The following is a 20498-nucleotide window of genomic DNA, read 5'->3' as shown; positions in this document are numbered from 1 at the left end:
CCTCCTGGACCCTGTGATGTCATGGCTGAGTATGTCAGCGAGGAGAACAGTAAGACATACAGGCTAAAACAGAAACAGAACATCGGTACAACGGCTAGGAGCATCATCCTGTAGTCCTGAAACGATGCACCATACTGCAATACCATGGTCAGGCTGTAGGGGTCGCTCATAGCACAGCTCACTGTAGCACCCAGACTGACGTCCTCACAGAAGCACCTCTAACCTAATTACAGCCTATTTTATTGGGTCTCATATGGGTCACTCACTTTACAGGTTAACAGAGAATACATTGTATTTACCGAATACAAACTCTATGTTAAACCTGTGCATGTTCATTGTAGTATCAGACATTCCATTACTTTTCTCCACATTCTAAACCATTGTTACCTCAGAAACCCAGTAGCCTACCTTCTGAAGTAGACTGTTACACAGAGTTCTGCACGGATGGGAAATCTGAGCACAAGTGTGTGTGTATGTATGTGTGTGTGTGTGTGTGTGTGTGTGTGTGTGTGTGTGTGTGTGTGTGTGCGTGTGTGTGTGTGTGCGTGTGTGTGTGTGTGTGCGTGCGTGTGTGTGTGTGAGAGAGAGAGACTTTGTGCATGTATGTGTGTGTGGCTCCAGGTTAAGGCACTGAACAGCCCCTCAGTCAGTGAGCCAGGGAGATCTTAAGGCAGTTCCACTCACAGGTTCGATACACACCCCAGGGGGCCAAGCACCCAAATGACCTGGGTGGCACACATGGGGATGAGGTGACAGCTACCATACCTGGATTGTATGCACCTAGATTTCAGGCTTGGGCTGCTGATGGTCTGATAGGTCAGGTAGTCAATCCTCCACATTGTTACCTACAGAATGACAATAACATTATCTCTAATACAAATGCATGGTAACGGTCTTGGAGTTTTTGATGCTAACATAACACCCATAACAATACTCTGTGCAAGTCTATGGCAGTGGTTCTGCAAGTGGGCAGGTACAGTACCAGCAGTTCCATTTGAGTAGTGACCTTCAACAGCAGATGACCTTCAGACGACCCTCACAGCTTTATTAGACATTAGAAAGGAGCAAAAAAACAAAGATGGCTGAAAACAGAAACGGGGAACAAACTGAAGCTGCTGGTACAGTCTAGATAAGAGTAAATAATCCCATTTCAAATTTCCTTTGGAAAAATCCTGGAGAGTGTTCCCTTCATCCCATCCCTAAGAGGAGAAGAAAAGGGGAGCCGGAGGACGTATAAAACCCTTGATAAATACGTAGAAAAAAGAGTGTTAAGAAAACAAGTTCTCGTAAAAGCCAAAGCTGAGCTGAGCCCTTCTTCCGTGTCAGTCCACCGAGGCCCTTTGTGTGCTTGGGCAGAGAGAGAAAAACCAACACAAACAAAAACATTCTGAAACTGCAGTTCTTTTTGGCAACCCCCAACCCCCCCTCCCCAAAAAAGTATCTTTAAAATGTTTGTGTCTGAGAAACTGCTGTGGATAGTAAACCATGAAATGGTCCGGGGTGATGAGGAGCTGGGGGGACACGGTCGTCTCCATGGGTGGGGGGGGGGGAGGAGGGGAGGAGGGGAGGAGGGGGTAGTTGAGTTCTTCAAAAAGAGGAGGGGCGGTGGGGGGGGGGGGGGGTTGAGTCTAACGGGGTGGAGAGGGAGGGTGGGGGGGGTTGTGGTCCTAGGACTGGGGCAGGTGTTGTCTGATGATCTCTCGGGATTGGGGGGGGATCCTGTCAGGGAAGCGGACAGTAAATTCCACAATGAGGTCACCACGCTGAGACGGATTCTTGGGATTGGGCAGCCCCTCCCCTCTCAGCCTCTTCACTGTCCCTGGTTTGATGATGTCATGGCAGGTCAGGGGGATGACGCGGTTATCCAGAGTAGGAATGTTGACGGTGCAGCCACACAGCGCCTGGGGGGGGGGGGGGGGGGGGCGGAGAGGGGGGGGGGGAGAGGGGAGAGGGTTAACAACTCACTACACACATTCTGTGTTACTTTGCTTCACTCTGTGTAAACATATATCATATACAGTGTATAACAGAATTACAAATGATGATGTGTGTGTCAGTTGGCCAGGGAGGTAGAACACTCCATCTGTTACAGGACAGGGGAGTCTGTACAGGGGAGTCTACAGGACAGGGGAGTCTGGGAATATTTGGAGAACATGACTTGGCACAATGTTTTGGACACTCTGGTGTGTGTGTGTGTGTGTGTGTGTGTGTGTGTGTGTGTGTGTGTGTATGGTTGAGGGTGGGAGACTGCACAGGGGGCTAATTTTAGCAGCAGCTTCATTTCTAGAGCTAATGAAGTAAGGCAGGAATCAGCTGAGCTCGTAAATAGTTGTAGAGTTTGTCAGCCGGGCTGGGACAGGGAGCAGGGGTGGGGGGGGGGGAGCAGGGGTGGGGGGGGGGAGCAGGGGTGAGGGGAGAGAGGGTGGGAGACACAGGAAGAGCTAAGAGAAAGATCACACACAGCTTAAAATCTCACAGTGCCCTCCTAACCCCTAACACCCCTACCGGTCACGGCTCTGGAGGGCCAGACTGTCTCTCAGGACTATCTCTGTGGTCTCTGTTCACACAAAGCTCCTGGGGGTCTTTTTACGAGCATTGTCTAGGGAGGCTGTTAGGTTTGAGGGGAAGTCTGCTCTCCCCCCTACAGTGCATATATTCCATAAGTGATTATATGGTTATGATTATGACTGGAGACTATGTGCTCATTGTCATGGTTATGAATGTGGTGATTGTCATGGAGGGAAACACTAACCCCCGACCCAGACAGGTGACACCACACTGGAACCACACAGCCAGCTGACCTCAGAACAGCCTGATTTTTAAGCCTCAGCTCAGACAAGAAAGCTCCAAAAACCAAGAGCAAACGTGCACGCCCACACGACACACACACACACACACACACACACACACACACACACACACACACACACACACACACACACACACACACACACACACACACACACACACACACACAGCTATATCTGTCCCTGTCTGTCAGGGAATATCTTCTAGTGTCTTCCACTCAGATTACAAACAATCACTCAGATTACAAAATACCATGTCTCTGCATCAGCACACACACACACACACACACACACACACACGATCAGATGAGTACATTGACAGTATCTGTGTAATAATACCCTCTGTAATATCAGGTGTGAACTCCTCTAGAGTTAGCGATAGCCTGCTAACTGTGGATGGGCTTTGCTGCTCATTCTCCTCTCCACATTAGCTGTGACTAATGTGACAGTGTGGAGAGAGACACCAGGGTTTAATATCCCTCCCGCCTGCAGCAGAGCCCCTCACCACAAAGTTACTGTTAATACTGCTAACCCACAAAAAGCCAAAGCTCTTATGGTTCAAGATTCAAGATTCAAGATTCAAGATTTTTTATTTGTCACGTGCATACAAGTATACAGTGAAATGCAAAAGTGACAGTGCCACAGAGTAGTGCAACAATACAATAAGTTTTAAAATACAATAAAATAAAAATAGAAGTACTAAAAAATATACAGTATGGACAGTATAAACAGTATAAACAATATGAACAGTATAACCGGTAAGCATATAAGTAAGCAATATAAATAGCAGATGGATGACTCTGTGTGTGCATATGTGTTAAGATGACAGTGCATGTGTGAGTGTCTTGAGGGGGGCACTGGTGGGGTCATCGTTGATGATTCTGATGGCGTGGGGGAAGAAACTCAGCCTTAGCCTCTCTGTTCTTGCTGCATGACAGCGGAGGCGTTTTCCTGACCGCAGCGGCTGGAACAGTCCATGTTTCGGGTGGTGAGGATCCTTCATAATCCTGCAGGCTCTGGTCCTACACCTCCTGGTGTACAGAACATGGAGAGGGGGGGTTGGAGCTCCCATGGTTTTTTCCGCCAGGCGTACCACCCTTTGCAGAGCTCGCCTGTCCTGGGCCGTGCTGTTACCGTACCAGACGGTGATGTTGCCAGCCAGGATGCTCTCCACAGCTCCAGAGTAGAAGGACTGAAGGATCCTCTGGGAGACTCTGAATTTCCTCAGTTGCCTGAGATGGAACAGGCGCTGCCTTGCCTTTCCCACCAGAGAACTGATGTGGGTAGTCCAGGTCAGGTCTTCTGAGATGTGGACTCCCAGGTATTTAAAACTGTTCACCCTGTCCACAGCAGTCCCTCCGATGTCCAGCGGTGTGTAGGCCCTTAGTTTTTGTGCTCTCCTGAAGTCCACAATCAGCTCTTTTGTCTTGGAGACATTCAGGATGAGACTGTTCTCCTGACACCAGAGTGACAGGTCCGCCACCTCGTCCAGGTAGCCTTTCTCATTGTTATCTGAGATCAGCCCCACCACGACCGTGTCGTCCGCAAACTTGATGATGGAGTTTTCGCTGGACTTAGCCACACAGTCGTGGGTGTACATGGAGTAGAGGAGGGGACTAAGGACACAGCCCTGGGGGGACCCTGTGCTCAGTGTGAGTGAGCTGGAGGTGTGTCTACCCACCCTGACCACCTGTGGCCTGGCCGTCAGAAAGTCCAGGATCCAGGCACACAGGGGAATGTTCAGTCCTAGGCCAATCATCTTATCAGCCAGTCTGGTGGGGACTATGGTATTGAACGCTGAGCTATAGTCTATAAACAGCATTCTCACATAGCCCCCCTTCTGCCTGTCAAGGTGAGAGAGAGTGGTGTGGAGGACCTGGGAAACTGCATCGTCTGTAGATCTGTTTGGTCTATATGCGAACTGCAGTGGGTCCAGGGTCGGAGGGAGGGAGGAGCAGATGTAATCCTTAATCAGCCTCTCGAAGCACTTCATGACCACTGAGGTTAGAGCCACGGGTCTGTAGTCATTCAAGCAGGCTGGGGAGGTGATCTTGGGCACAGGGACGATAGATGATCTTTTAAAACAGGTGGGAACTACTGAATTAGCCAGTGAAAGGTTGAATATAGTGGTGAACACAGGAGCTAGCTGGTTAGCACAGGTCTTAAGTACTCTCCCAGGTATGCCATCCGGGCCAGCAGCCTTCCTAGTGTTCACCTTCAGCAGAGCCCTCCTCACGTCGTGTTCCGTCACGGAGAGTGCTTGCTCTGCCCCAGCGTGTGAACTCCCGTCAGCCGCGCTAGCCAGCGCTCTGACGTTGTTGTTGTTAGCCGGCGCGCTAGCGGTGGTGTTGCCAGCCTCAAACCGTGCATAAAAAGAGTTCAGGTCTTCGGCTAGGGAGGCATCTGCACTTCCGGTTGAGGAGGGTGTGTGCCGGTAATCCGTAATAGATCGTAGTCCTCGCCATAGTCCCCTGGTTCAGAGGTGGCAGAGAAAGAGCTAGTCTGAGACACAGAGCAAGCCTTCTCAACCCGCTGCTCCTGGGATGTTTGTCTGACATTGATTCAGTCAGTTAGTAAGTGCTAAGGTGTCCTCCCAGGAGCCATAGCCTGTACTGTATCTGACACGTCTCTGGTTAGAACTTGCAGCATTTGAGACACAGCTTTAGCAACCAGCGCGAGTCCTAGCTGTCTGTTCTGCAGCGTCCCACAGAGCCTAGCCTGTTACTGCAGTCCTGAACCCAACCAGTCAACCAGTCAATAACACAGTCCTGAACCCAACCAGTCAACCAGTCAATAACACAGTCCTGAGCCCAACCAGTCAATAACACAGCCCTGAGCCCAACCAGTCAATAACACAGCCCTGAGCCCAACCAGTCAATAACACAGCCCTGAGCCCAACCAGTCAATAACACAGTCCTGAACCCAACCAGTCAACCAGTCAATAACACAGTCCTGAGCCCAACCAGTCAATAACACAGCCCTGAGCCCAACCAGTCAATAACACAGCCCTGAGCCCAACCAGTCAATAACACAGCCCTGAGCCCAACCAGTCAATAACACAGCCCTGAACCCAACCAGTCAATAACACAGTCCTGAACTCAACCAGTCAATAACACAGTCCTGAACCCAACCAGTCAACCAGTCAATAACACAGTCCTGAAACCAACCAGTCAATAACACAGTCCTGAACCCAACCAGTCAACCAGTCAATAACACAGTCCTGAGACCAACCAGTCAACCAGTCAATAACACAGTCCTGAACCCAACCAGTCAATAACACAGTCCTGAACCCAACCAGTCAACCAGTCAATAACACAGTCCTGAGACCAACCAGTCAACCAGTCAATAACACAGTCCTGAGACCAACCAGTCAACCAGTCAATAACACAGTCCTGAGCCAGCTCTGTAATCACACCTCCCAGAGCAGTTGGAACCGGATCTACACAGTGGAAATAGAGCTTATATTTGCTTTGGATACAGATTCAGATACAACCCCCCCCCATCCCTCCCCTTCACATTCTCATGGCCCTCTCCTGCACTGGATTAAAGTCTCACAAATCTGGGCATTATCAGAGCAGAGGAATACCGGACTTTCACGCAGTGCGGGTTTGATTGAATTCCCACCTTGTCTCATGTATCTGAATTCGGATTCGCTCGTTCTCAGTGACTGAGCTCCTCCAGGATCCCCGGGACTCTAAAGCTCAACAGCACAGCCTCTGCTATCTGGTAGCTCTGACACAAAGGAACAACTGCCAGTTGGGACTCAAATATTGTTTTTCTACGTCCGTGCCCTGATGTTCCTCTACAAAACTAATATATGAACACAATAAACACACCGTTCCCCAGGCAATTAATGTACCCAGCGGATGAATGGCAGCTCTATTAGAAGTATAAAAACATGTTTAATTTAACAGGTTGGTCTGAGCTGAGCTGAGCCCGGTGTGTCTGCCGGAGTAGCTAATTAAATGCACTGCTGGTGACAGTGATAATGGCCCTGGCTGTTCCCACCCTCACACAACAATCCACAGTGTCAGGGCTGAGCTCGCTGCTCGCTGCCTGCTGCCCGCTGCCCGCTGCTCGCCCGGCTGTGTGAGACAAGGGGAGATACATCATGCTTTATTGTCTGGTTTCACAGTAATGGACTTCACACCATAACCACTCTGACCCCCTAAGAGGCAGAGAGATGGAAGTGTGTGTGTGTGTGTGTGTGTGTGTGTGTGTGTGTGTGTGTGTGTGACATACAGAAGGCTGTCTATATGAGGAGGTAGGATAGAGTGATTAGAGGGCTGTGTCACCATCGGTCACACAGGGACATCACATTCCTGCAGGCTCACTCACACCGCAGTGGCAGAGACACTCCGCTGCTCTGCTCTGACTCTGCTCTGCTCTGACTCTGCTCTGACTCTGCTCTGCTCTGACTCTGCTCTGCTCTGCTCTGCTCTGCTCTGCTCTGCTCTGACTCTGCTCTGCTCTGCTCTGCTCTGACTCTGCTCTGACTCTGACTCTGCTCTGCTCTGACTCTGCTCTGCTCTGACTCTGCTCTGCTCTGCTCTGACTCTGCTCTGCTTTGCTCTGACTCTGCTCTGCTCTGACTCTGACTCTGCTCTGCTCTGACTCTGACTCTGCTCTGCTCTGCTCTGCTCTGACTCTGACTCTGCTCTGCTCTGACTCTGCTCTGCTCTGACTCTGCTCTGCTCTGCTCTGACTCTGACTCTGACTCTGCACAGCGCGGATTACAACAAATCATGGAGAGAGAATAAGCCGAAACTTTAACAGTCCTTGATATGTGGCTGGAAGTGAAGGAGAGGCAGACAGACAGGCAGACAGGCAGATAGGCAGACAGACATGACAGGCAGGCAGACAGGCAGAGAGACAGACAGACAGGCAGACAGACAGGCAGGCAGGCAGGCACTCTTACCTCCTTCAGTCCGATCTTGCAGGTGAAGATGATGTTGGAGCTGTCCCTCCTAAAGTGGGCGTGTCCCTTGTCTTTCAGTACGAAGGCGATGTCAGCGGGAATGTTCTCCGGGGTCTCATCCCCCTCTTTAGGGAAGGTGATCTTGGTCCCTTCCTTCCAGCCCCTCTTGATGACGATGTTCAGGATCTTGTCCTCCGTCCTGACGCTCCTGCCGTCCGGGTTCAGCCTGCGGCGGGTGATCTTCATCCTCTTAGTGCAGCCATGGAAGATCTCCTCCAGGGAGACCTTCAGCTCATGGACCACCGGGGGGTCCTGCTGTCTCCTGCTGCCCCCCAGACGCTCCGACTGCACCCCCCTCCTCCTGCCGCCCCCACCTCCAGGCCCAGGGAAGCCGTTCATCCCGCCGGGGAACCCAAAGCGTCCGAACGGGGCGAACGGGTCATCCATGTCGTCCATGTCTGCGTCCATGTCGTGGTCATTGTTGTGATCGTTGTTGTGGCTGGAGAACCCGTTGGAGCGGTTGTGGTTGCGGTTGCTGTGACCGAAGAACATGTCGAAGGGGTTGGAGCCTCCGAAGAAGGAGGCGAAGGTGGCGTGGGGGTCCCCATGGAAGGTGTAGTGGTAGGATGAAGACCCAGGACCACCGGAGTGACCGCTCCCACCTGTCTTTAGACCTGAGGGAGAGGGAGAGGAACACACATGAGGCTTTTGAACACACCTATATATGCACACACACATACACACACACACACACACACACACAGGGACACACAGGGACACACAGGGACACACAGGGACACACAGGGACAACCCAAACATATTGAGAGTCTTTTATGGAGATGCAATAACTTCTAAGGAAAAGGAGAAGAGAGCTTTGGAGTGCCAGAATTGTTTGTAGCAAGCGGAAGACTGGATCCCCCAGGATTGGGGGTGGGGGGGGCGGGGGGGTGGGGGTGGGGGGGCATTGGTCTAGCAGCAGCTTTGCTGCTACAGGAACTGATAAGGCTCTCCCCTGCTCTGCACGCACAAACCACGTCACTGCTATTCATATCTTCACCACCGCATGGATTCAGTCCTGTCTGAGATTTAGAAATACACTCTGGAAAGAGCCGGTCAGACAGGGGAGAACAGCCACCCACACACCCAAATATATACGCACAAGCACAACACACACACACACACACACACACACACACACACACACACACACACACACACACACACACACACACACACACACACACACACACACACACACACACACACACACACACACACACACACACACACACACACACACACACACACACGATCAGCCGGGCAGAGTTTTCAGTAATGAGAAGTAGAAGGTGAGGTCTGCAGGCTAAATAAGGATGTGTGTCTGCTCAGTGTTCTCATTCACTCACAGACAGAGAGGCAGCTTAATAACACTACTGTAATAATCACACTACACTCTCAGAACAGTCAGAGTATTCATACACACACACACACACACACACACACACACACACACACACACACACACATACATACACATAGACATAGACATAGACATATATACACACACACACACACACACACACACACACACACACACACACACACACACACACACACTCACCCTCCTCTCCTAGCTGGTCATAGATTACTCTCTTCTTGGGGTCACTGAGGACCTCGTAGGCCTCCGCAATCTCCTTAAACTTGTCCTCTGCAGAGGCGTCCGTGTTCTTGTCCGGGTGGAACCTCAGCGCCATGCGACGATAGGCCTTCTTGATCTCCTCCTCATTAGAACCCTTCGGGATGCCCAGGGTCTTGTAGTAGTCCTTCCCCATGGTAACAGGCTCAGTGGGACCCCACAAGACAGGCCGCTCTCTCTGGACGGTGACAGGGAGACGAGAAGGTGTGTTAGAGTAAGGGCTTTATAGCCTAGGATAGTCCTTGTCCACAGCTGCAGCACTCGCTGGGCCTGGTCTTCCTGGTTTGGGCGTGTGGGGTCAAGGGGTTAGGGTTTAATATCAGTTAATCCATCAATCAATCAGTCAGTCAATCAATCAATGAAATCATCGGCTCCTCTGCACACAATGTCAACACAGCTCTTACACTGCACTGTGTGTGTAAGTTCAAATGTACAGTATGCTGGAATTTGCTATGTTGCTATGGCGATGAAGTAGGCAAGATACTGTGTTAATATGGTAATGTATCGTTGTGTTGCCATGGTAGTGTAGTAAAAATCTGAAATTTGTGTCATTTGATGGAATTCCCATCTGACAGGATCAGCAGTGGTGACTTCCTCATAGACCTCAACACTCCAGCTCGACTCGTGTTAAATGAGGACATCGGATGTATCCGCAGGAATGCCACTCAAATTCTGAACTGGATTTCAGATGGAATTGGATTGGACCCAAACCCAATTCGGCAATCCCTTGGGGAGAGAGAGAGAGACACTCAACCCCAGCCTGTCTGTAGGCGTTGTTATCTGGAATTTATAGAAGTCTGTCTGGTAACATCAAAACCGCAGTGCTGTTAATATGACAGTGTCCATGTGTCTGTCAGTGACAGAACAGCAGCTTGCCACACTGACTCACATGAAGATAACACAATTCATATCCCATAAAAATGATGGTAATGATGATGTTAATTATAAACTCAGATTACAGATCTAAACCGTTATCTATGCGGTGGAGCCCGAGACAAAGAGACGGCACCGGGCACCGGCTGTAGCACTCGAGCAGAGGCGCGCCAAACAGAATCGTCTATTCGGATCGCTCCCGTACAACCGGAAAAAATGATGTCAGCGACAGCAGTAAAAATGATAGGAAATAAGTCTCAGTGTTTAACAAATGGAGGACAGAAAGATACATTATACACAGCCTGTACTATAATAAAAGGAGCCGATAAAACAGAACACTAGGATGAAACGAAACGGTTCCTACCGGTGATAATTCTCAGGAGTAAAACGTGGAGATTAGATGAACATGGCACAGTCTCTCTCTCTCTTTCTTTTTTCCTTTCTTTCTTTCTCTCTCTCTCGCTCACTCTCTCTCTCTGCTGCCCCAGTATTCCATTCGGATCTTTACCATGTGACGTCATAACGCCGAACCACTCCACGGTTCTTAAATAGCCGGTGACAGCAGAGGGCTTTAATACCAGCGCTCACTTGGTAACGAATAAAATCAGAATAAAACAACAGAATCCACTAGATTAGGCCTACCACCAATAAAGGACTCAAAATCAAATAGTTACGCAGATTCCCCCCCCCCCCTCTTTCTCAAACTGGCTCAATAGCAACATGGGCTATAATAACATTACACAAGGATAGTACATTGACAACACTAATAACTTGTAACAAATAACAGAACAAAAACTCCATTCGGTCTAGTATTACAGAACATTGAAGTAGTAGCCTGCAGCCCGTCCCGCAGCTGAGAGAACGAATCCCTGCTGGATGAAATCCTTAGCCTATGCAAAGCCAGTCGGTCTGGTTGACCATAATGTGGTTTATATTATTGTCAGTAGTATTACTATAGGCCTGGATCAAAACTTTTCATACAAAGAAGAACCATAAGAGCACACAAAAAGGCCTAGCAGTAACTTCATCTTACCCCCGGTCTCCCGCGGTCACTGTGTAAAACACGTAGTTCACACTTAACATTTCTGCGCTCTAAACCGAACTGGATAAGAAGAACCATACTAGTAATTAGATTACAGTCTAGTCCACTTGGTTAGTCCGTATCCAATGTGTTTTTTTGTAGCGCCTTACCGTGTCCGCGAGTCTCTGGACGGTACCGACTGTCTCTTGCGCTCCTCCGTGCAACAGCTGATGATTCGCCGGTGAACTCCGCCTGTTCGGTGCGCTTTGACAGCGTTGGTAGACCCGCCCACTGGCCGCACATGGAGACACCAATCCTCACCGACTCAGAGAGAGGACTTGGCTGTTCTATCAGAACACTGGGGTTTAATAAGTAGAATATTCTAGGGAGATAATCTGGCCCACTGATGAGTTTATCTTAAATCAGATCCACCAGTCTGTTCATTAATCAAACCAACCCAGGCCACTCCTCCTGCACCGTTTGGCAGACACAGAGTCTGAGGTGAGAACATTCTGTCTTAGAGACCATGGATTCCAATCAGCAGAAAGAAAACAAAGACATATTTGGGAAGGCAGTGTGTTCGTCTGTGTGTGTGTGTGTGTGTGTGTGTGTTAGTAGCAGCAGAGCAGTCATCTGTATGCCCGTGGATGGTGCTGTAGCCGGGCAGTGTGAGAGTGCCTCTGGATCACATACAGGCCGACAGAGAGGGGGTAGAAACAACACTGGACCATGTGATCGCCGGGTCCATTGTCAGAGAACCTTTTCTCTACAGTCCCGCTGTGGAACACGACCTGCCTGCTCTGCACTTCTACAACCTCACACAGCAGATGATGATGTCGTCTTTCTCCCATACATGCCCTTTCTAACTCAGAGCTTCATTCACACCCTGACGGTGGAGAGAACAGCCTAGATAGAGCCATGAGAGGAGGGAGGGAGGGAGGGAGGGAGGGAGGGAGGGAGGGTGTTTCTCTCCAGGTGCACACTCAGTAGGGGCACTGCATTACAGAAGCACGACTACTCTCTTCAGTCTGGATGAGTGAGAGGGATGGAGAGAGAGTAGGAGAGAGAGAGAGAGAGAGAGAGAGAGAGTAGGAGAGAGAGAGAGAGAGTAGGAGAGAGAGAGAGAGAGAGAGAGAGAGAGTAGGAGAGAGAGAGAGAGAGAGTAGGAGAGAGAGAGAGAGAGAGAGAGAGAGAGCCCCCGGATGAGTTAGACAGTAGTGTGAGTCATCCCCTCTCCTGGGGTGGTGAGGAGGTGGATGAGAGGTGGGGTGACTCAAGGGAGGTCTGTCTCTCTCTGAGGAGCTCCAGCTCAAACACCAACTCAAACTCAATGCCTCTGCCCTCCGACCTCACACACACACACACACACACACACACACACACAACCCTGAGACTGTGTAGTGAGGAAATCATGTAAAGGTGTGTGTTGTCACAGCTCTATGTAACTAGTGGGCCAACAGAGAGACGTCCCTGTGAGCCAGCTGGGCACGGCGGTGGCAGGAGGGTGGAACTGGGAGCCGAGGCAGCTGTCAGAGAGGCAGCTGTCAGAGAGGCAGCTGGGAGCAGACTGCTCTGAGGATACGGGCCTGACGCTACATGTATAGGCTGTACTGGGGCTGAGACGACCAATCAAGACTATACAACAAATAAACAATCCCTGACGCTATTCTCCAAAGTGCTTTTCTTGTCTGTGTTTGATAAAGGTAACTCTTGGGAGCAGCGGTGTACAGTAAGACTCCTGAGCTCTCAACACACAAAATACACACAAAATACACACAAAATACACACTGGGTCTGAGTGGGAGAGCTGAGTGTTGTGTTATACCGCCCAGATCACAGCCGGGGGGAATGGGTGGGGAAGCTGAGTGCTCTACTGAGTGCTGTATGTATGTACATGTATGTATGTATGTATGTGTATGTGTGTATGTACTGTATGTGTATGTACGTGTGTGTGTATGTACTGTACAGGAAGGTTCTAGACACCACTATGGCTGACCTAATGTTCGTTTCCATGACGACACCAGGATCTGCCAGACAGTGTCCTCTGACAATGCTCAATCTCAGCCCGGTCTTTCTGGAGTTTGTGTCTGTGTTTGTGTGTGTGTGTGTGTGTGTGTGTGTGTGTGTGTGTGTGTGTGTGTGTGTGTGAGCATGGTCTGTCCAATCTTCCAACCTAAGGAAATGTTTTCCCTGCATGGCGTCTGATGTCCTGTATGATCCAGCACAAGCTGACAGGTTTCAACAGAAGGGGGGGTCATGTGAGGTCAACTCTGTGGTCTCGACAGACAGACTGCGTGTGCGCATGTGTGAGAGTGTAGCGTCTCCCCCCTCAGTGTGGTGGCCTCAGAACACCCCGTCCCTCTGAACACACTCCCCGACACGAGCTCTACCCATCCTGTCTCCATGGAGACCGCCCGCGTCTGCTGACAGCTCGTCTCTCCCAGACAGTGAGGTGAGAGACGAATCTCACACACGCGCATTTCAGGAGCTCCACTTCTCCACACGCTAATGAGCCCAGATGGATGGAGAGGGAGGGAGGGAGAGAGAGAGAGAGAGAGAGAGAAGGAGGGAGGGAGAGAGACAGTGGAATGGTGAGGAGGAAATGATAAGGAATGATTGAGGCGATGTTCACTGTTTATTTCAGAAAGCATTTATTCCACATCCTATAACTCATCTATATACACACAGGCTATATAGATTATATAACCTACCTGTATATACACAGGCTATATAGATTATATAACCTACCTGTATATACACAGGCTATATAGATTATATAACCTACCTGTATATACACAGGCTATATAGATTATATAACCCACCTGTATATACACAGGTTATATAGATTATATAACCCACCTGTATATACAGAGGCTAAATAGATTATATAACCCATCTGTATACACAGAGGCTAAATAGATTATATAACCCATCTGTGTATACAGAGGCTATATAGATTGTATAACCCACGTGGGTATTACTGTACGGTTTAAGGGTCTACTCTGCTAGCAGTGGCTTCTGCTCAGATACAAAGCCAGCCAGAGGCGCATCCAGGGGAGAGCAGCATTACCGCAGAAATAGAACATCCAAAACCTGACACGCTTCCCTCTTCTACACCACAGAGAGCATGTCTGTTCTATACTCTACATTTCTATCTGGATGTTGTGTAGTGCTGCCCCCCCTGGCAGCCCACAGCCACTGACTCACACAGAGATGTTCTTATGGCACCAAACAACACACAGCCTGGCAGGTTACAGGATACTGACACTGAACAATGTCATCACTCAGTGTGGTGGGTCTCACCAGCCTATCAACACAGAGCAGGCAGGAAGGCAAGTTACATGCTGTAAAATAACAATAAAACCACTTCTTCTACAGGCACACCAGAGCTGGACGAGGAGTGAACTAGGAACTGTGCTCCTCAGGGTAGTTAAAGTTGAAATCCTCCTTTTGTTCTGTCCCAAGGCATCATCCAGCAGAGAGGAGCTGTTGTGCTGACTCAGTCTCACTGCACCATGCAGCTGATAGCATTCTGATGCTAACAGGGCTGAGGTTCAGAAGCAGTGCCAGACACAGAGGGACTCTTTGGCAAAAACAACAACAGCACTTTTGGTCAAACCAAACCTGCACCCAAACCTGGTAGATAAGATCAGAGCCATATACTGGTAATACTGGTGCTAGATACCGTATACACCACCTATTGGTAGGGCCGGGAGTTCTCCCTCATCACATGACCTGACAAGGAAAAACTCCAGGCCCTAGATACCGGTCAACTAGAGCCCAGGAAAACCTCTGGGCCCAAACTATCATGTGTCCTCTATAGGTGGATTCCTTCTGACTGTCTGTAGACTCTCAATGCTGGAAGGAGCCTAATTTAAAAAAAACTGCTTAAAACATGACAATAATAAACATCTGAATATTAGATTATATTTCTGACCAGAAATCAGTGCCAATGTGACATGGTATAATAACTGGTATAGTTACTTTCTGATAATAATTCTACTTGATCATTCTCATTGATAAACACTTGCAACATCCACCAGAGGCAAAAGTAGAGCAGCTTAAAAGTAATTTAAAAATAAACAGGCTTAAAACCCTTAAATAAAAAAAACAGTATGACAGCAACTATATATATCAATAGTGGATTGAAAGACAGACAGACAGACAGACAGACAGACAGACAGACAGACAGAGACAACTTGCTTCCTTGCTAATGTTTGTTCATATCGTATACTAGAGGTTTGACTAATTATTACGCCACAGTCAGACATGAACAGTCTACACACAGCTGAAAGCAGGGAGCTGCATCCAGGACACAGGCTGATGGCGTATTCAGACATTCAGTCTGGTCCAGTCCAGGTAGAGCCCATGGAAATTGCTAGTAACACCTGCTGACCTCAGTCTCTGGGTGGTTAGTTGGATGGCTAGCAGCACTTTCAGCATTTGCAGTTCCAGTGCTTGGTAAGTGTCTCTCCAGCATATTCGGGACCAATCTGAAATGGGACCCTATTCCCCAAATATGGGGAATATCCAGGCTAGACTATGAGAGCTAGCAGTCCCCAGGCGGCGTCTCAGAGTCAGCGTATGATGTTGAGGTAATGGAGGTCAGGGTAGAGGGCGTTGGCCAGCAGGGAGATGAGTCTTGGTCCGTCTCTCAGACAGTGTCCTGGGTAGAGGATGAACTGAAGAGCCTTACCCACAGAGTCCCCTAGATCAGAATACTGCTTACTGCTGGGCATGGCCTCCAATACAGCCAGCACCTAGACACACACACACACACACACACACACACACACACACACACACACACACACACACACACACACACACACACACACACACACACACACACACACACACACACACACACGGAAGGACAGGGTTAGTGTTTGTGTGTGTCTATGTATGTATGTGTGTGTGTGTGTGTGTGTGTGTGTGTGTGTGTGTGTACCTGTTGTGCTTTAGCAGAGAGCTCCAGGTCAGTGCTTGGTTGGAGACGGAGGCGGGTCTCAGAGGGTATCTGGACAGACAGAAATGCTGCCAGACTACGTACCACCACCCTGAACCTACACACACACATGCACACAATCAAAGGTTACAAAAACATACGCACAGGGAGAAAATAACCAATGGTAACCGTGACCCGTGTGTGTGTGTGTTTTGTGTACCTGTTGGATAGAGGTGACCTCCTGCCCAGTCCTATAGCTCCCAGAAGTCCAGAGTTCAGCCTCTCCTCTCCCAGCTGAGAGAGGCGTGCCTGCAGCCGTAGCAACCCCAGGACCACGGCGGGGACCTCCCCCGGCCCCGGTCCCAGCTGCAGCTGCTCCACAGACAAACACAGTGTCTTATGCCACCACAGGACCAGCTTGGCCTCGTCACCTGGACCGCTGCAGAACAGGTATCCAATCAATGCCACAAAGGATCTTCATTTAATCAATATTCGCCTACAGAAAGTAACTGTTGAAAACCAGGCGATTTAACTCACTAAATCAGGTTCTCATGATAAAACAGTGATTAAAATACCAGCTAGGCTAACAAGTCTATATATTATACACTGTACAGATATAGGTTACTGCCTGTTTGGGGGAGGGGGGGGGGGGTCAGACCTGGGGAAGACCTGATTGGTCCATGTGTTGAGCAGGGCGAGCGTGCGTCTGTCATTGGCTGCTGTGTGCTCCGTGTTGAGGCGTTGCAGGGTGAAGGCGTGGAGGGTCAGGAAGCTGCCCACTGATTGGCTCTCGGACAGGAAGTCGTTTACAGTCAACTCAGGCAACTGCAAGGACGCCAAGACAGGACCCCAACCTCCACTGTCCTCCGTTGCTGGAAGGGGCATCATGTGACACACAGGACAAGAAACGTGTCAAAATTAAAATCCCTCTCCATCAAAGAAGACTCTGCACTCCCTGTCAGTAAGCTCAGAAGCCCCCCCCCAAGCCCGTTTCCTAGCCCCTCCCCTGGTTACCATGTCTGAAGAAGGCGGTGATGCAGGCCTCCGTGATCCGCGTCATGTGACGCACGGACGCCAGGCAGCGGGAGGAACCTGTCAGGAGAGGCAGCACAGGAACTCCCGCCCCTTTCCTGTCCAGCCAACCAATGACGCGAGCCGCCAGGGCCTCCCCGGTAGACACGCCCACCCTGTTCAGCAAAGCCAGCGCATCACAGAACAGACCACAGAACGCCATGTGCCTCTGCTCCAAACCCACCTCTGAGAGAGAGAGAGAGGGAGAGGGGGAGGCGGAAGGAGAGGCAGAGGGAGAGGGAGAGCAAGAAAAAGTAAGGTAAGAAAATCTTCCATATTGAGAACAACAATGATGTTGGTAATGCTGAAGGTACTGATGATGGTAGTTATGATGGTAGTTATGATGGTACTGATGATGGTACTGATGATGGTAGTGATGATGGTACTGGGAATGACCACTATGATGATGGTAGTGATGATGGTACTGGGAATGACCACTATGATGATGGTAGTGATGATGGTACTGGGAATGACCACTATGATGATGGTAGTGATGATGGTACTGGGAATGACCACTATGATGATGGTAGTGATGATGGTACTGATGATGGTACTGATGATGGTAGTGATGATGGTACTGGGAATGACCACTATGATGATGGTAGTGATGATGGTACTGGGAATGACCACTATGATGATGGTAGTGATGATGGTAGTTATGATGGTAGTGATGATGGTACTGGGAATGACCACTATGATGATGTCTCACCTGGTGGGTTGAAGGTGATGATGCTCTCCAGGAGAGCCTCCAGCTGAGACTCCAGGCAGCCGAGGCTGATGCTGCCAGCCTGCTCCAGAGAGACCAGACACTGGACACTCCAACACACACACACACCAGCCTTCAACGTCTCCTCCTGAGAGGGAGGGAGGGAGGGACAGGGAGGGAGGGAGGGAGGGAGGGAGAAAAGATAGAAAATACTAAGTAACAAATCCACCAAGTTCCCATCATGTTGCTTTCTCTTCTCCAATGTTACCATGTGTCATGGACTAAATCAGGGCCCACGGTTGGGATGGAATACAGCCATCCTGTCTGTTCAGAATAAATACAGACTGTCTGTGTATTTTCTCTCTCTCTCTCTCTCTCTCTCACCCTGTGTGGTGTTCCATGGGTCCGTGGCTGGAGCCCAGCAGCACTGCGCAGTGATTGGAGCAGCATCTGAGGGGCGGAGTCAGTGCTGAGAAGCAGCAGGGGCGGGTAGTGGGTGCCTACATATCCCAGAATCCTCTGGTAGGAGGAATGGTCCACCTGGTGCCAGGGCAGGGAAGAGGACAGGACCAACAAGCTCAGCAGTGGGGAGTCCTGCAAGGGAGAGATGGGAGTTTTCTGCTGGTTAACCCTGATGATGATGATGATGATGATGATGATGATGTAGTGTCCACTCACCGGTTGGCTGAGAAGCTGCTCCTCCTTTGTGAGGAACACCAGCATGTAGAGCAGATACACCAGCATTGTGTGTGTGTCTGGGTGTGTGTGTGGCCCTGCACCGGCCAGGGCAGGAGGGGTGTGTGTGTCTGGGTGTGTGTGTGTGCCTGCACCGGCCAGGGCAGGAGGGGTGTGTGAGTTGGGTGGGGTTTGTAAGCTGTCACTCAGAACACTGATCCAGTTGACCTCACAGAGAACCTTCCCCAGAAACAGGAAGCAGCTCTTCGGACTTCCTCTCTCCACCTGCAGGGAGAGGGGTTGAGAGGGCTTTAGGAGTCAGGAGTTTGTGTTTGTGGTCAGGGTTAGTGTTTAGGGGTCGGGGTTAGTGTTTAGGGGTCGGGGTTAGTGTTTAGGGGTCGGGGTTAGTGTTTAGGGGTCAGGGTTAGTGTTTAGGGGTCAGGGTTAGTGTTTAGGGGTCAGGGGGGGTCCGGGGTTTTGGGTCTCACGTTGAAGAGCTGCTCCATGAGTTGTGTGTCTGGGTGCAGGTGCCTCCAGGGCAGGGTGTGGAGGTGTGTGTGGTACAGGTAGAGCAGGTACTCAGGGGTACGAGGACAGGTGGAGCTCTCACAGTACTGCATCAGACACAGCCACAGAGCTCCTTTCTGTCCAGGGAGCAACCGATCTGCAACACACACACACACACACACACACACATTAATAACTTGACTTAAAACACACCCAAACACACACACTCCCGGCGCACCGAGCTCACCTCTGAACTTGTCTTGTAGAGTGTGTGTGAGCTGAGCGTAGAGCCCCATGAGGCAGCCTGCTGCACTGGCATCAGACTCCAACCAGGGACAACACTTAGGATTACTGAGAGAGAGAGAGACAGAGAGACAGAGAGAGAGAGAGAGAGAGAGAGAGACAGAGAGAGAGAGAGAGAGAGAGACAGAGAGAGAGAGAGAGAGAGAGAGAGAGACAGAGAGAGAGAGAGAGACAGAGAGAGAGAGAGAGACAGAGAGACAGAGAGAGAGAGAGACAGAGAGAGAGAGAGAGAGAGAGAGAGACAGAGAGAGAGAGAGAGAGAGAGAGAGAGAGGAAGACGGGAATTAGGAGGATGGGGGTGAAGGAGGAGGGGGGGGGGGATGGGGGGTGAGGGAGGAGGGGTTACAAATCAGAGAGCAGTCATCAGCCTTACCTCACGTCGTCTGTGTCCAGCACTAGGACCCAGGGCTTAAACAGCCTCACTATCTTACTGTGCAGCTCCTGCAGGCCTGAGAGAGAGAGAGAGAGAGAGAGAGAGGGGGGGGGGAGAGACAGAGAGAGGGAGAGACAGAGAGAGGGAGAGACAGAGAGAGAGAGAGAAGGAGAGAGAGAGAGAGAAGGAGAGAGAGAGAGACAGAGAGCGAGAGAGAGAGAGAGACAGAGAGAGAGAGAAAGAGAGACAGAGACAGAGAGAGAGAAGGGTTAAGGGTAGTAGGAGGAGATAAGAGGACTTAAACAACCCCAGTTAAGAACAGAGCAGAATGTACTTAAATAAAGCCTTGATTAAACCGCATTCCCAGCCCCCAGCCCCCCCCAGCCCCCAACCCCGACACGCTCGGTCCTCTGGTACCTTTTAGCACTCTGCTGCCCCCTAGTGGCTCCCTGGCGCAGGTAATGAGCTGCAGGTTGATGAGACAGCCAATCAGATGGCCGAAAAACGTAACAACCTCGCTGACGTAGGGCGCCCAGGCCGAGTACAGGCCGAAGCTGCGGAGGTCCGCCTTACTGAGACGAATCCGCAGGAAGTACTCGCT

General features: G+C 50.2%; 2 protein-coding genes across 4 annotated transcripts in view; both read right to left on the bottom strand.

The window, feature by feature from the left end:
• Nucleotides 1-1667: 1667 nt before the first annotated feature.
• dnajb5 (DnaJ heat shock protein family (Hsp40) member B5) lies at nucleotides 1668-11527 on the bottom strand (the record flags this gene model as incomplete). The annotated part of the gene is made up of 4 exons (XM_083673178.1): nucleotides 11486-11527; nucleotides 9347-9599; nucleotides 7726-8399; nucleotides 1668-1901 (listed from the first exon to the last, which is right to left on the bottom strand). The coding sequence occupies exons 2-4, from the start codon at nucleotides 9555-9557 to the stop codon at nucleotides 1668-1670; spliced, it is 1119 nt and encodes a 372-aa protein (XP_083529304.1). The 5' UTR covers nucleotides 9558-9599; nucleotides 11486-11527.
• A 2413-nt stretch (nucleotides 11528-13940) lies between these two features.
• epg5 (ectopic P-granules autophagy protein 5 homolog (C. elegans)) overlaps nucleotides 13941-20498 on the bottom strand; it is a 20347-nt gene continuing 13789 nt past the window's right edge. For 2 of the 3 annotated variants that reach the window (XM_083673156.1, XM_083673157.1), the window contains exons 34-45: nucleotides 20315-20498; nucleotides 19898-19973; nucleotides 19469-19572; nucleotides 19203-19378; nucleotides 18718-18999; nucleotides 18424-18633; nucleotides 18043-18187; nucleotides 17277-17519; nucleotides 16921-17134; nucleotides 16483-16701; nucleotides 16266-16380; nucleotides 13941-16074 (exon numbers count right to left, since the gene is read on the bottom strand). The exon at nucleotides 20315-20498 is cut by the window's right edge and continues 24 nt beyond it. In XM_083673156.1, the coding sequence (XP_083529282.1) occupies nucleotides 15892-16074; nucleotides 16266-16380; nucleotides 16483-16701; nucleotides 16921-17134; nucleotides 17277-17519; nucleotides 18043-18187; nucleotides 18424-18633; nucleotides 18718-18999; nucleotides 19203-19378; nucleotides 19469-19572; nucleotides 19898-19973; nucleotides 20315-20498 (2151 nt within the window). In that variant the 3' untranslated portion in view covers nucleotides 13941-15891. Of the gene's footprint in view, nucleotides 16075-16265; nucleotides 16381-16482; nucleotides 16702-16920; nucleotides 17135-17276; nucleotides 17520-18042; nucleotides 18188-18423; nucleotides 18634-18717; nucleotides 19000-19202; nucleotides 19379-19468; nucleotides 19573-19897; nucleotides 19974-20314 lie in introns of those variants that run through there. The other variant, XR_014554299.1, reaches the window with a different exon arrangement.

The sequence above is a fragment of the Argentina silus genome (assembly GCF_951799395.1).
Source record: "Argentina silus genome assembly, chromosome: 7".
Lineage (NCBI taxonomy): Eukaryota > Metazoa > Chordata > Actinopteri > Argentiniformes > Argentinidae > Argentina > Argentina silus.
This window is presented reverse-complemented; position numbering and strand designations above follow the sequence as displayed.